At 48.3% G+C, this 15,303-nt stretch overlaps 1 protein-coding gene across 1 annotated transcript in view; it reads right to left on the bottom strand.

The window, feature by feature from the left end:
- Positions 1-15,303, bottom strand: part of DNAH2 (dynein axonemal heavy chain 2) — a gene marked incomplete at its 5' end in the record, with an annotated part of 108,325 nt that overhangs the window by 2,055 nt on the left and 90,967 nt on the right. The window contains 18 exons of the mRNA XM_023743950.1: positions 45-497; positions 741-787; positions 900-1,040; positions 1,224-1,415; positions 4,532-4,722; positions 4,955-5,138; positions 5,291-5,439; positions 5,646-5,832; positions 7,511-7,637; positions 9,395-9,594; positions 9,737-9,881; positions 9,993-10,126; positions 10,310-10,458; positions 10,718-10,868; positions 11,318-11,384; positions 11,458-11,606; positions 11,742-11,867; positions 12,419-12,583. Coding sequence (XP_023599718.1) covers positions 45-497; positions 741-787; positions 900-1,040; positions 1,224-1,415; positions 4,532-4,722; positions 4,955-5,138; positions 5,291-5,439; positions 5,646-5,832; positions 7,511-7,637; positions 9,395-9,594; positions 9,737-9,881; positions 9,993-10,126; positions 10,310-10,458; positions 10,718-10,868; positions 11,318-11,384; positions 11,458-11,606; positions 11,742-11,867; positions 12,419-12,583 — 2,957 coding nt within the window. The remainder of the gene's footprint in view (positions 1-44; positions 498-740; positions 788-899; positions 1,041-1,223; positions 1,416-4,531; positions 4,723-4,954; positions 5,139-5,290; positions 5,440-5,645; positions 5,833-7,510; positions 7,638-9,394; positions 9,595-9,736; positions 9,882-9,992; positions 10,127-10,309; positions 10,459-10,717; positions 10,869-11,317; positions 11,385-11,457; positions 11,607-11,741; positions 11,868-12,418; positions 12,584-15,303) is intronic.

Below are 15,303 nucleotides of genomic sequence, written 5' to 3'. Positions count from 1 at the left end.
CTCCCCCCCTCCCCCCACAGTCTCAGAGCCCCTCTCCATCTCACAGCATGGTCTCCATAAGCTTGTTGTATCTCTGGATCTCCTGCAGAAGGACTACATTGAGAGGGGAGGGGTCCAGAGCCAGCAGTTTCCGGGTCCCCTCATAGTCGATCATTTCAGGGATCTTCTGTTTCACATCAGCGGCCAACTCAAGGACCTGGTGAGGCAGGAGCTCTGAGCGCAGCCCTCTCTGATGGCGTTCCCTCCCCAGCTGTCTGTCTGTTCTTACCTTCTCTTCTCGGCTCTGGCCTCCAACCCTGGAGGGTGTAATCTGGGGTTGCAGGGAAAGCAGAGTCTCAAAAAGAGTCCGCGCCTCAGTGATCTGGGAGGCCACGTCTGCATTGGGGTGCTGGCCAAAGGCCTCGGGGGGGTCCATGCCAGGCAACATGCTGATGTACTCCTTGTAAGAGGCCAGGCTCCCATCTTTGGGGATGAAATACGTCTCCAATACTGACAACCTGGAGAACCACAGCATAATTATCCCATTGTGAGGACTCCGGGGTTTCAGTGCCAGGCCAGGGTCCCAGTCCCTACGAATGTCCCATTTGCCCAACTCTCTGTTCTTGCTCTTCCTCCCAATCCTCCACACTCTGCCTTCTTCCGATCTCATAGTCTCTCCTCAAACACTCCCCCTACCCTCTGCCACCTGGTGTCTGCGTGTCTGCTGGCCCCCCCCCCGTTCAGTGCCCCCTCCCCCTCACCGGTAGAAGGGGATTGATAGAGACTGTTCACAGAAATAGTCATTGATGTAGGTGGTGAGCAGGCGCCGGTCCGTGTCTGCTGGCCCCCCGTTCAGTGCTCCCTCCCCGGCAATGAGGTACTTGAGCGCATAGAGACTGTTCACAGAAATAGTCATTGATGTAGGTGGTGAGCAGGCGCCGGTCCCAGTCATCCGTGACGTGCCCAGCCCAAACCCCCACACAGTCAATGAGGTACTTGAGCGCATCCCAGGGTGTCTCCTCATACTCATCCAGATAGAGGCTCAGCAAGTTCTCTGACACCTGTGCGTGGTCCCAGGGGAGCCATGAGGCCAAAAGGGTAGGAAGATAGGGCTGGGATAAGAGATCCCTGGTTAGGGAATTGTCAAGGGCGGGGGGAAAAAAGGAGACATATGTAATACCCTTTGTAAGACTTTAAGCAATAAAACAATTTTTTAAAAAAAGGGACCCCTGGTTAGAACAAACCTCAAAGTCGGAATCATTGAAGCCATAGATAATGTTCCAGCCCAGCTGCAGGAACTTTTTGCGTTCGAGTAACACAGAGTGGAAGAAGCAGAGTGCAAACAGCAGCTTCTTATACTTGGCAGGTTTGGAGCAGCGGGAAAACTGTGGTTCTGTCATCAGCTGGTAAAGACGGGTCATGTTGGCCTTTAGGCCCTGGGGACAATGAAGCAGAGAAGGGACGACATCATCGAGCTCAGCTCTGCCACCAGCACCACCGTGTACAGCTGTGGAGGTGCTCGCTGCACAAGGGCCCTGGCTGAAGGGCTGAGTGGAGGCTGAAATCTAGTCCTTGTTCTGCATGCCATGTGCACTCCGTCACAGGGCTGGTGCCTCTCTCTGATTCACATGAGGCACTGTATGGGCTGGTGGCAGCCCTACCTTCTTGTTCCCTCACTTTTGAACCTCTCAGCACAGTGTTCTCAATGATGGATTGGCCCACTCAATTTGGAAGTACCAGAAAATAGGAACAAAGACCAAGATACACATACAACTTTTAGTGAACAAAAATGTACACGATATTATGTGCAAAGATTCAGTGCAGATTAAAAGGGCCATAGTATATCATCAAGGAGGAACATTCTATGTGCTTGGATTTATCAGGCTTCATGAATAAGCTGGGATTTGAACTAAGTCTTACAAATGGGAAGGATATGGCTAGGCTGAGAGGAGAGCCCTGGTTTCCAGGAGATGGAAAGAACTGAAGGGAAGCCCTTGCTGGTTTGGCTCAGTGAATAGAGCAGTGTCAGCCTTTGAACTGAAGGGTCCCAGGTTCAATTCCGGTCAAGGGCACATGCCCGGGTTGCAGGCTTGATCCCTTCATCCCTAGTGGGGGGGTGTGCAGAAGGCAGCCAATCAATGAGTCTCTCTCATCATTGATGTTTCTATCTCTCTCTCCCTCTCTCTTCCCTCTGAAATCAATTTTTTAAAAAAAAGCACCCCTTAAAAAAGAAAGAAAGAACTGAAGGGAAAAGGCACAAAGGGGAGAATAAGTGAGAAAATGAGTCTAACTGAAGTCAAGTGTAAGTGCTCAGGTCGGGTAAGAAGGGCCATTAACAGATGGAGGTACAATAAGAATGACAGTTTGAGCCACTTGGACTTGATTCACTGGGTGTCATGGAGACATTTGCTGTCTTGAGTAGAACATTGATATGTTGAAACAGTGTCTTAAGAAGACTCTATGATGGACAGAATGGAGGAGTGAAAACTGAAGTAAGAATATTGGAAGTAAGAACAAAATATGATTTTTAAGTGCCATTTATAATAACAAAATATGTAAAGTATGAATAAAACTAATAAAAATGTACACATATTTATAGAGAAAATTATAAAACTTATTGAACTAAAGAATAAATGGGGAGACATAGTATTCCCATGGATTGGGAGGCTCAATATCCTACAGATGTCAATTTCTTCCAAATTGGTCAATAGGATTTTTTTGTGTGTGTGGAATTTAACAAGCTAATTCCAAAATTTATGTTGGAGAGTAGCATAAAGAAAAATAAGGTAAGGAGACTTGCCTTACCAGCTACCAAGAATTACTATAGAGCAATATGGTAAGTAAGACAGTGAATAGTGATCCTAATATAAACAGCTTGATCATGTAACAAAATTAAGGACCCAGGAAAATATATATATACAGAGAAACATGACCTAAGGCTGAGCAGACACATTGCAGATCAGAAGGGTAATTGTGGGCTATTCAATAATAGTACTGGGAGAATTGGTTATCCATGTGGAAAAATATTAGACCTTTACCTTATTCCACACTCACAAAATAGATTTGAAGTGACTGAAAACCTATATGAAAAAGTCAAATTATAAAATTGTTTTCAAGACAAGTATAAGAGAGTGCCTTTATAACCTTGGAGTAAGCAAAGATTTCTTGAACAAGACATAGGTGCACAGCCCTGCCAGTGTGGCTCAGTGGTTGAGCATGGACCTATGAACCAGGAGGTCACAGTTCGATTCCCAGTCAGGGCACATGCCTGGGTTGCAGGCTCAGTCCCCATCTTTCTCATTATTGATGTCTCTCTCTCCTCCCTCCTTCATCTCTGAAGTCAATAAGAATATATTTTAAAAAATAATTTCCAAATAAAACATTTAAAAATACTGATTTGGCTCAGTGGATAGAGCAGTGTCGGCCTGCAGACTGAAGGGTCTCAGGTTTGATTTCAGTCAAGGGCACATGCCTGGGTTGCAGGCCCAGTAGGGGGCATGCAGGAGGCAGCCATTCAATGATTCTCTCCCATCATTGATGTTTCTATCTCTCTCTCCCTCTCCCTTCCTCTCTAAATTCAATTTAAAAAATATTTTTTAAAAAACTTAAAAATACTGGCTTCTTTGTCAGCTTCCAAAAGAAATCCAGTTGCACCAAGTAAACCCTGAGTGTCCTACCTCTGCTGAAGATTTGGTAGATCAGTTTGAAGACCGCAAGGAGGGCCTGCCTTTCTCAGAAAGTCTCCTGGGCAAAGCCAGACGGACACTCTCCCCTCCGAGCCACTACACAGGCCGTGTTAATACGGGTTTTTTCTTGACCAAAATCAATGAAAAGCTACTAAAATAGTGTAAGCAGGGGGTAAATGGGTGGGATGTGGCAATGTGATCAGGTTTTTTCAATTAAAAAATGAAATATTGCCATTTGAGACTATGCACTACCCGTGAGAGTATTATGTTAAGTGAAATAAATCAGACAGAAAAGGACAAGAACTATAGTATTCCACTCATGTGTCAGATATAGAACAAAAAGTAACAGACAAAACAAAAATACATCAGAGACAGACAACATGGTCAGATTTTAAAGGATCATTATGATTGCATTCAATGGTGACCTTGTAATTTTGGAGATAAAAGTTTCAATAGAATTGGAGAGAAGGAAGGAGAAAAGGGCTGGGAGCCCAGCAAATGTGACATTGGGGAGAGAATGTATGGAAATCCTGGGAGACAGGAAGGCCCTGTGGACTATTTATTTACTCTTCAGTGCCTCGTTTTCCTATCTGTAAAATGGGTTAATAGCACTTACCTGATAGGGTGTGTGTGTGTGTATTTAATGAATTAATAAATGTACATCAATTAGAACAGTGCCTGGCACATAATAACAATAAAAAATCAGATATTACTATTATGTTCTAAGAGTTTAGCACAAAATTTTTTACAGGACAGTAAAATCAAAATGTGTTGTTAAGGGTAAGTAAGCCCCCTCTCCGATGCTAGCAGAAGGAAAGGCAGGCCAGATGGAATAGCTGATGCTGGCTTTCTGCAGCTGCCCATACCTTTGGGGGTTCTGTGGTCATCTTGATGCTGGCCTGTAAGATTGAGATAGGGAACTCGGGGTGGGGGCTGGAGCTGAGCCAGAGGCGGAAGGAAGGGTGAGGATCCTCCACCTGCAGTCGTTCTATCAGTTTGTCCAGATTAGGCATCCACGACAGTGACAGGTGGCAGTTGGCCAGGAACACCCAGTGTCCTGCAGGGAGACACCGGATTCAGTGGGACCCACTGCCTAAGCCCCATCTGTCCCCACACTGTCCATCTCATTGTATGTGTGTGGGAGGGGGTGTCGACATGCTCAGGTCTGCCACTCCAGGGACCTTCTGGAAAAGTGGGAGCTGTGGTTATGGTAGCGTGATCGAGGCTGGAGGCTCTGGTGAGTGGGACCAGGGCCAAGGATGGGGGGAGAAGAACAAGAATGCACTGACCCTGATACATGCCCTCCCGGAGGAGCCGAGCAGCAATGGGGGCCTGGCCCTGGCCCAGGGACAGGGAGTGGAACCGCTGCGCCATGCCCGTGTGCTCTGCCAGCTGGAGCAGGGCACTGGTGGGGTCCACACCAGGGGACAGGATGAACACCAGTGGGGTTCGTGGGGTTGAATCTTCCATCACCTGCCAGGAGCACAGGGCATGGCCTCAGCAGAAGGCCATGCGACGTGAGTGGGAGAACGAGATGGAAGGAATGCAGGTGGCAGACTGGAGCAGGGACAGGGAGGAGCCAGGGATGAGGTGGGCGATGTGGGCAAGGACACCAAGCCACTGACCAACTTCATGTTTAGCACAGGCGGTTCAACGAAGCGGGAGCCGAGGTTGGAGACAATGAAAGAAGTAACACAGAACGCCACGCGGTCCTGGCGAAGGGAGCGAACAATCAGCATCCGCTGCATTTCGTTGCAGGCATTGTCCCACTCACCTGGGGAGGAGGTGAGTTGTTGCAGGGAGAGGCTGGGAGAGCAGGGAATCCGAACAAAGAGGCACCTGCAGGGAATGCTCTGCCAGGAGGCAGCTGGCTGAGGGGAGCTTGAGAGAAGGGCTAGAGAATAAAGGGAAGGGCACACACAGGGGCTGAATGGAGGGAAGGAGAAAAGCAGGAGGGGGGAGGCCCACAGGCCGGGGCACCTGGCAGCACGGCCTTCTCGGGGGTGGAGTTGGTGTACCACTGGTGCCAGTCACGAGGATACTGTTCGAAGGAGTTCATGAGCCCGTGGAAGTTGGTGAGTTTGTCTAGCTCCGTGATGTTATCCCAGTAGGCGTCTGCGAGCCAGCTAGTACATGGGTTATCCATTTGGCCCTCCCGATCCAGAACCTGGGGGAAGGAGACAGGAGAAAGGATTGACCAGGAGCACCTCCCCAAAAGAGTTACCTTTTTTTTAAAAAAATGGACAAAGATGAGTCTTGCATGAAACAGAATGAAAAAATGAATACAGGAATCCAAGATGGATTGGAATCCACCTTTATTAGGGGAATAAATGTGGGGGTTTAAGTCTCTCAGACACTGTGCAGGGATCGCGGTTCAAATTTAGGGAGCTTGCGCCCTCTGGTGGTTGCCTCTCACTTCGTGTTACCAACTGGTAGCCTCACCCTCTGGAGAAGCTCAAACTGTTAGTTCATTCATTTGTTCACTCTCTTTAACAAATATTTCTTATTCACCAACTGTAAGTTTTTTAAGCACGTGGGATACATCACTGGACAAAAAGGACAAATACTTCTGCCCGTAAGGAGGTTTTCTTCCAATGTGGGAGGGCAGATAATGAACCAAAAACATAAGTAGATTATTTAGTATAGCAAAGATTTTCCTGGTGCCATGAAAACAGAGACCAAGCTGAGGAAGATGAGGAGGATTGAAGTCCTGGGGGGCAGTCTGAAGCATTAACTGAGAAAGTCAAGGAGGTCTTCACAAGGTGCGATTTGAATCAAATATTGGAGACGGTGAGAAAGAGGGCAAGAAGGTATGTACACCTGAGGGTGTTTTCTGGGAACAGGAACAGCCAGTGCAAAAGGCCCTAAGTGGGACACACTGGTCACAGACAGCAAGGAGGCCTGTGCGGCTGGAGTGGAGGTTTGAGGAGCGGAGGTTTGAGGAGCTGGACGGCATCCATTTTTTTATTTTTTTATATATTTTATTGATTTTTTACAGAGAGGAAGGGAGAAGGATAGAGAGTTAGAAACATTGATGAGAGAGAAACATCGATCAGCTGCCTCCTGCACACTCCCTACTGGGGATGTGCCTGCAACCAAGGTACATGCCCTTGACTGGAATCAAACCTGGGACCTTTCAGTCCACAGGCCGACGCTCTATCCACTGAGCCAAACCGGTCAGGGCAAGCATCCATTTTAAAAGAATCTCTCTTGTCTCTATGCTGAGAGACCAGGGGTGGGGGAGTGTTGGAAGATTACTGCTAAAATCCAGATGGGAGGTGAAGTAAAGGTGTCAAGACAAATGAAACTTGTCCAGAGGACGAGCGACTGACTACCCAGGGAAACGTGGTATCGGTGTCTGTCAGTTTCAGGGCCCAGTTAAGGTTTGTGTGGGTGTTCCTCTTCAGCCAGGTCCAGCTGCACGGGCCACACGGGGACAGTGGAGCTGGATCTAACCAGAGTGGCAGTTTTGCCAAGTAAATGCAACACAGGGGGCAGGGTGGGGGAAAGGGTGGAGTTTTTGCAAGGAAAACTGTGTCATGGTGACCATGCTGCAGGCTGGGGAAGGAGTGGCTTGAGAGGCAATGAAAGAGTTGCAAGATCATACTAACCAGTGGGTCACAGGTAAGAGGGGCCCCCAAGTCCCACCTGTAATGTGAGAAGGGGGCGCACTGCAAGCCACTGCCATAGCCCGAAGGAGCTTGCCATGCCCCTGCTCCTGGCAGCTCTCGGCTCCCTCGCTGGAGATGGGGGCCTTACCCTCTGGGTCTGGAGGCTTCTTCAGACTTGCCACCATCCCCAACCTTGACCGCTCCGCACTCGGATGTGCCCTCTATCCAACTCACCACACCGCCACGCAGAAAGAAGTTGTACTCATCCATGTTGAGCTTGCCAGAAGTTTCCAGGATTTTGGCACACATCTGGAAACTGAATAGTAGCTTGTGGCGCTCAAAAAGGGTGCGGCAGGTGTACCTGGGAGAAGGAGACAGGGAGGGTGGAGGAGGAGGACACTCAATATGAACACCTACTGAGCGAACATCATACAATCAGTCTTACTCAGAAGGACCCTCATCAGCATCTAATTCAAACCTCCCATAAACAGCCAAGCACTCAGGGACCTAGAGAGAGAGCACATGATTTTTCCCAGAGTTCACTGGTAAAAACAATCATTTGTTTCTATTAAAAAACACCCAACATTGCCCTGGCAGGTGTGCGCAGTGGTTAGTGTTGGCCGGCAGACTGAAGGGTCTCGAGTTCGATTCCCTAACAAGGGCACATACCTGGATTGTGGGTTAGATCCCCACCTCAGTTGGGACGCGTTCGGAAGGCAACCAACCAATGTGTCTCTCTCATTTCAATGTTTCCCTCTCTCCCTCTCCCTTCCTCAGTCCCTTCCACTTTCTCTAAAAAGTCAATGGCAAAAATATCTTTGGGTGAAGATTAAACACACACACACACACACACACACACACACACACACACACACACCAAACATTGAGTGGACCCTTCCCATGTGCCAAGCACTCTTCCAGGTCCTGGAGACACAAATGTGAATGTGCCAGAGTGTCTGTCCTGGAGGAAATCAGGTGGTGTGAAAAGGGCAGGTGGATGAGAGAGGCCACTGATTGTGCAAGGATGTGATGGGTTCTATACTGGGTGACAGTGCCATTAAGAGGTCACAGGATAGGGGCACCCACCATGCCTGGTGGACACAGGGGAAGTATCTTGGGGAAGTTGCCCTGGGGTGCAGCAGAGTTATTGAATGATGCAGAAGAGGAAGAGAAGGGAGGACTCCAGGGAGAGCTCAGAGTAGAAGCAAATGTAGACCAGGGGGTTGGGGGAAGCAGGCATGGAAGGCAGTCTGCACTGCTCAGGCATCCAGTGGAAGGTGGGGAAGGGTGAAGCGGAGCAGGCGGGTGGAGGACAGGTCACGAAAGGCTCCACCCGTTTCAGCCGGGAGTGGCATGGTCAGATTTGTGTTTGGAAGGCTCTCACGGACGCTACAAGAGGACAGATCGGAGAGAGACAGTTAGATGGAGGATGCCCTGTTAGGAGATGGTTGTGCAATTCAGAAAGAAAGTTCATGAAGGTCTGAACTAAAGTGCAGGTGTAGCCATGGGGGGAATTGGGAGGGAACAGTTTGCAGAAAGATTCACGAGCAAAACCTGGTGACTGATCTGAGAGGAGAAGAGTCAAGAAGGACGTTCACTCTTCCACTTTCTGGGTGGGGTGACTGGGAAGTGAATGCTGATGCCAGTTAGGGGTGAGGGCCTTGAAAGGGTAGATGATGAGTTTGACCTGAAACAAGCTGAACTTGAGGGGTCTGTGGGGTGTCTATGTAGAGAAGTCAAGTACCTTGTTACTCAGTGTGACCCATAGACCAGGAGCATTAGACATACAGGACCCCAACTTACTAAATCTTAATCTGTATTTAACAAGATTCCCTGTGCTCTAGAAGCACGTTACTATTGGAGAAGTGCTGGTATAGTAGACAGTTGTACACACAAGTCCAACACTCAACGGAGAGCTAAAGATATAACACTGAGCAGCCAGCCCACAGGTGATGGACCATGACAGTGGATAAGCTACCCAGGAAGGAGTATGGGGAGGAGAGCAGGGGACCAATATGATGGCCTGAGAAAGCACCAAGGCAGAACTAGCAGGAAGGGTCGGTGTTCGCGTCAGTCACTTGGCCTCCTGCCTAGGGCATGTAGGGAGGAGCCTCAGACCTGTAGACAGCATAGGTGTGGTATTCATTCAGGTAGTCAATGCGGTCCTCCAGCTTGTTGCTGCGATGGCTCTTATCAATGCTGAGGATAAAGAGGCTGATGTAGGCATCCAGCGAGAATTGGTACATGGGGTCGATGCGGCCCATGTCATTGAGCACGAAGAACAGGACTGATGCCCGCTGGGCACATGGACGGTAAGCCTGCAGAGGGGGCAGAGTCAGGGGCCACAGAGGGACATGGCAGGTGGCAGGAGCTCAGGAATGGAAGGTTCCTCAGGCCAAGATTATGAGAATTGCATCTTGACGGCTGGTGGGGGCTGGGCTGGAGGGCACAGGAGCTCACCTCACGGGCCAAGTCAATGTTGATCTCCGTGGTTTCACTGGTCTCCAGCTGCTCAGTCACCTCTGTGGCCGTTAACTTGGAGGTCTGCAGGGTGTTCACCAGCTGTACATCATCTAGCAGGGAGCCTGTGGCCTCATTCAGCAGCCTGGAGGGAAGCCCAGAGGCACATGGATGGAGCGGGCAGGGACTCCATCAGCCCCCTGCGTGCTAGTTGTGCCAGTGAGTGGACCAGTGGAGGGTGGAGGCAAGGTCTCACCGAAGGATCTCATCCTCCAGCTCCTTGAGCTTTTTCTTGCCAGCAGCGATGTTGATGACTAGCGAATCCTTCTGCTCCTCCAACTCAGGACGCTCCTTCCGGACCACAATGCCCAGTAGTTGGGCCTCCAGGCCCTGGAAGCACACCAGGACTCAGGGTGAGAATGTCACTCCAGTGACCTTCACCTTTTGCACCCCTTTACACCTCCGAGCCCCTTAGACCTGCCCAACACAATCTTAGCCTTTTTCTCGATCCTGCCGGACTCTACAGCCCTGCCTGCTTCCCCCTAGTTCAGTCTAAGCATCAGCCCCGCCTACCTGTTCTTTGACTGCAAAGTTGACAATGGTGGTCTTGGCTGATGTCTCTGGGCTGTAGTGGGGGTTGGAGAGCTTGGTGGTGATGTAGAAACGAAAATTGGGATTGTATTCTACCTCCTTATCTCCAATGCGAATCAGCAGCCGACCACCTGTACCCACAAGAGGGTCAAGGGCAAGGACTCCATGTGACCAGGTGTGGGCTGACCCATTCTTTCCCCTACCAGCATCCAGTGGCAGTGACTCAGCCTGTCCTAATGGCCCCAGCCCAGGGCTGTCTGAATAGAGGGACAGATACTAGTAAATAAAGGACACAGCCAAAGAGCCAGCCTGTTCCTCCCCAGTGTCCCACTTGGCTGGTCCTTGGGATCTGTCCCACAGTCCAACCACACAGTAAGTCTGGGCCCTGACCAATTCGAGCTACAGATTTGTTGAGCACGGTGTTGAGTGTGGGGTCCAGATACTCCTGCACATTCTGGAGCAGCACTGGGTATCCAAACTGGATGGCGTTTTCTAGGACTCGAAGGTAATCGGTCATCTGCAGGTCAATGATCTGAAGGCCCTAGAGAGCAAGAAAAAAGATGGAGGAAACACTGAGGGATTCATAGGGAAAAAACGGCCCAAGGGTAGGACTCAGGAAGAGACAGGCATGGGAAGAGCTCCTAAGGCAGCCGTTCTCAACCTGTGGGTCGCCAACCTGTGGGTCGTGACCCCTTTGGGGGTCGAACGACCCTTTCACAGGGTCGCCTAAGACCATCGGAAAACACATATATAATTACATATTGTTTTTGTGATTAATCACTATGCTTTCATTATGTTCAATTTGTAACAATGAAAATACATCCTGCATATCAGATATTTACATGACGATTCATAACAGTAGCAAAATTACAGTTATGAAGTAGCAACGAAAATCATTTTATGGTTGGGGGTCACCACAACATGAGGAACTGTATTAAAGGTTGAGAACCGCCGTCCTAAGGGGATACAACCAGCCCCCCAGCCTTATACCTGGTTTCCTTCCATGTTCTTGATCCACTTCAAGGCCTGGGCCTGAGGATCAATCATCAGTGCCCACCTGAAGGAGGAAGCATCCGTCAGAAGACAGGCTCTGAGCTTACTCCTCCTCATGCTCCCGGCAGCATCCTTACCTGTTGCCACGGGTGACGATGATGCCATTCTCAGTGGAGAAGGCATCTGAGGGCAACCCTTGGATGTTCCAGTCCCGAACTTTGGTAGGATTGGACAGGAAGTCATCAAAGGTGAAGCGAGGTGAGCAAGGAACCTGAAGCTCCCAAATCTGTGTAGGGAAGAGCCCCAAATTTCAGTGTGGAGATCTGAGCTCAGCAACCCTGCCCTTTTCTGATATCTCTTATTACTCCCAAAGGCCCTGGTCTCAGAGCCCAAGACCTCGCTCCTCATGCCTGAGTCTCACCTTCCTGATCCAGATCTGGTTGACAATCTCATCCCGGTAGTTGGTCAGGAAGGGCCCCATGTAGGACAGGAAGGCAGCTGCCAGGAGACAGTCACCCACCAAGTAGCCCAGGTCCTCTTCCAAGCCCTGGCGGACAGGAGGGGAGGGTGAGCCTGTCAGAGCCCCCACCACTGGGCGAGACGGGAATGCTTTGAAGGCACTCTCCTCTGAACACTATCTGGATTAAAGAGATTATTTCCCTCTCCTAAACCTTTGTGCCCTGAGAGCCCTAACCTGGTTCTAATTACTTTTCAGTTCCCCGTCTTTGACAGCAATTCTGTTTACATTCTGGTGATAAGGCCTAACTCTTTCATGACACCAGGAGCTCACTGAAGGTAGAGAGACAAGATGCGCCCTGTTTCTCTCCAGCCAATGTGCTGTAAAAGGGTCCTGGTGTGTGCTTTGTAGCTCTGCCTAAACATAGCAGCAGATCCCTAATGGTACCAAAAATCTCTCCTCTCACTCTTCTCGCCAAATGTGAGGAAAGGGAGGGGAAGAACTCCCATGCCCTATTTTTGGATGTCCCTATACCCAGCTGTCCCTGTTTTCCCTGACTGTCCCTTAACCTAAAGGGGATGGGAGCTCTTGGAACTAGTTGGCAGGGAGGAAGGAGAGCCAGGTGGTACATCTGATCTCACCTTTACTGTCTCCTCCCATCGGGCCTTCTCGCCAGCCAACCCAGACACCAACATCCCAGCTCGCTCCAGCTTCATCTCCATCTCCTTAGACTTCATACGAAGGTCCTCTTTTTGTGCCAGCTTCTCATCGTACTGTTTCTTCAGCATATCCAGTTTCTCAGCCACCTGGGAGTAATCGGAGATAGGAATCAAACACAGGGCTTGGGGCCAGATTGTCCTGGATTCAAATCACCAATCTGCTATTTTGTGGCTGCATGACCTTGGGTAAATTGATCTCTTCAAGTCTTGGTTTTCTCCTGTGCGAAATAAGAATTATAACACCTACCTATAGGGTTGTTGTCAGGAGAGAAAAAAGACAAAATATGTGTGATGAGTTCTCGATGTTTCTCTCTCATCGATGTTTCTAACTCTCTATCTCTCTCCCTTCCTCTCTGTAAAAAATCAATACAGACCTCTTGTAGCACAAGAAATGACACAGATATGCTGGCAAGAGAGGATCGGAGCGCACAAAAATGATTGCCACTCCATCCCAGGAGCCATACCCAAGACGTGATCTTGAGAGAAAAAGAAAAAGCTAGAAACGAGCTCAGGAATTGTTGGAGAGAAAAAGAGGAGTCCACGCAAGGACAAGACCCAGGTCCCAGGTCCCACGCCAGAGACAGGGACCTGGGAAGAGCTTTACCTGCGAGAGAAGCCTCCCTCAATTCATCACCACCCTCTGGGCTCTCCTGAGGTTGAAATACATCATTAAATCTGAAGTAGAGGACTGATCCAGCCTTTTCTAGGGCCTGGTATTCGCCTGACAGGCGAATAATAATTGTGTGTTTTTTGTTTGTTTGTTTGGTGTTTTAAAAATATTATTGACTGCAGAGAGGAAGGGAGAGAGAGATAGAAACATCAATGATGAGAGGGAATCATTGATCAGCTGCCTCCTGCATGCCCCACACTGGGGATGAAGCTTGAAACCTGGGCATGTGCCCTGACCAGAATCGAAAGGTGTCCTCCTGGTTCACAGGTCGATGCTCAACCACTGAGCCATGCGAGCCGGGAATAATTGTTTTTAAAAGCTGCAAAATAATCTTGTGTATGACTTAACCATTATTTTATATAACAAGTCTTCTACTGATAGACATTTGTGTCTTGCCAACATTTTCTATTAATGCTGCAATGAATGTCCTTGTAGGGGCAGAAGCACATGTTGATGCAATTTATTTTTTATTTTAATTTTGTTTACTTTGTGAATAAGTAACTTAAAAATTCAAAAGACATAAGGTCATGAGAAGTCTGCCTCCCAACCCTGCTCTCCAGCCACCCACTCTCTTCTCAAGCTAGCCAATGTGACATGTTGCTTGAATATTCTTCCAGGGGTATTATCTCCATACACAGTGTATTCTACACTGTTGTTTCCTGGATTATCAATTTCAGACTCTTTATATTGACTTTATGCTATGATAAATGATGATTTAATCTCTTATGCCTACACATCAACACCCTTTTCTCTTTATTCCTAATAGTTTTAGTTCTACTGGTGACCCTTATAACTTTAAATGACACATCGAAACCTCGTTTTATAATATCTGCAAAAGCATTGCCTGATCTCTCCCTCAGCCCACCACCGGCATTCACCTCCCAACTATTTTAATTTATTTTTTAAAAATATATATTTTATTGATTTTTTACAGAGAGGAAGGGAGAGGGATAGAGAGCCAGAAACATCGATGAGAGAGAAACATTGATCAGCTGCCTCCTGCACACTCCCTACTGGGGATGTGCCCGCAGCCAAGGTACATGCCCTTGACTGGAATTGAACCTGGGACCCTTGAGTCCGCAGGCCAATGCTCTATCCATTGAGCCAAACCAGTTAGGGCTCAACTATTTTAGCTGTGCTTTTGTTTTTACATTGTCGAAGTTAACAGCATTCCCACTCAGAACCCACAGTCTTCTGTGCTTTATCATTAGGTTGATTATAAAGATCAAACACCATAAACAGCATCGACATATGACTTGGGCTGGTGCCCAGTATGAACTGGTGGCTGGCTGAGCTGCTTGTGGCTAAGGCACACTCTGATAGGTCACTGTGCATGTTGAATTGGTTGTTAAATATTTTTCTGTTCCTGCTGATTGCACATTTGCTCTTTCAGAAATCCTTGTTGGTTGTATTGTGTCTGTTATAGCTTTCTTATGTTTTAGACTTTTTATTTTATTTTTAAATATATTTTATTGATTTTTTTACAGAGAGGAAGGGAGAGAGATAGAGAGTTAGAAACATCGATGAGAGAGAAACATCGATCAGCTGCCTCCTACACACCTCCCACTGGGGATGTGCCGCAACCAAGGTACGTGCCCTTGACCGGAATCGAACCTGGGACCTTTCAGTCCACAGGCCGACGCTCTATCCACTGAGCCAAACCGGTTAGGGCTAGACTTTTTATTTTTGTTTTATATTCCTTGACTCTATCTTCCCACCCTTCTATTGAATGACTGTCATACTTTGATCATTTTAAAATTTCCCTGAATCTTTTTCTGTTTGAACTCTTCCTCTTCTCATCTTATTTTTGTTTTGTGGATGTCATTTCTTCCTTAGGTTTGCTTTTGAAGTTCTTCTCTATAACCTGAATAATCTCGAGATTTAGTTTTTCTTCAAGGTTCACGTTTTGTTATAATTTTTAATCTTGGTGGTTCCCTTGCAGGTCTTTACACACCCTTTCTCCAGGGGAGGTGTGTGACTGATCTGATTGGTAAAACTGGAAAGAATCAACTGGGAGTGCTCAGCGGAGCTCAGGCCCTTTCTTTCCTTTTAGGAGTGAGCACAAGTTCCACTCTGCCCGCCCACAACGCTTGAGACCCGGTCAATCGGTCTGAATACAGGGTCACTACTAGTGGGG

The sequence above is a fragment of the Myotis lucifugus genome, unplaced genomic scaffold (genome assembly GCF_000147115.1).
Source record: "Myotis lucifugus unplaced genomic scaffold, Myoluc2.0 scaffold_420, whole genome shotgun sequence".
In the NCBI taxonomy this organism is placed as follows: Eukaryota; Metazoa; Chordata; class Mammalia; order Chiroptera; family Vespertilionidae; genus Myotis; species Myotis lucifugus.
Note: the sequence above shows the minus strand (reverse complement) of the source record. Positions and strands in the feature narration are given on the sequence as shown.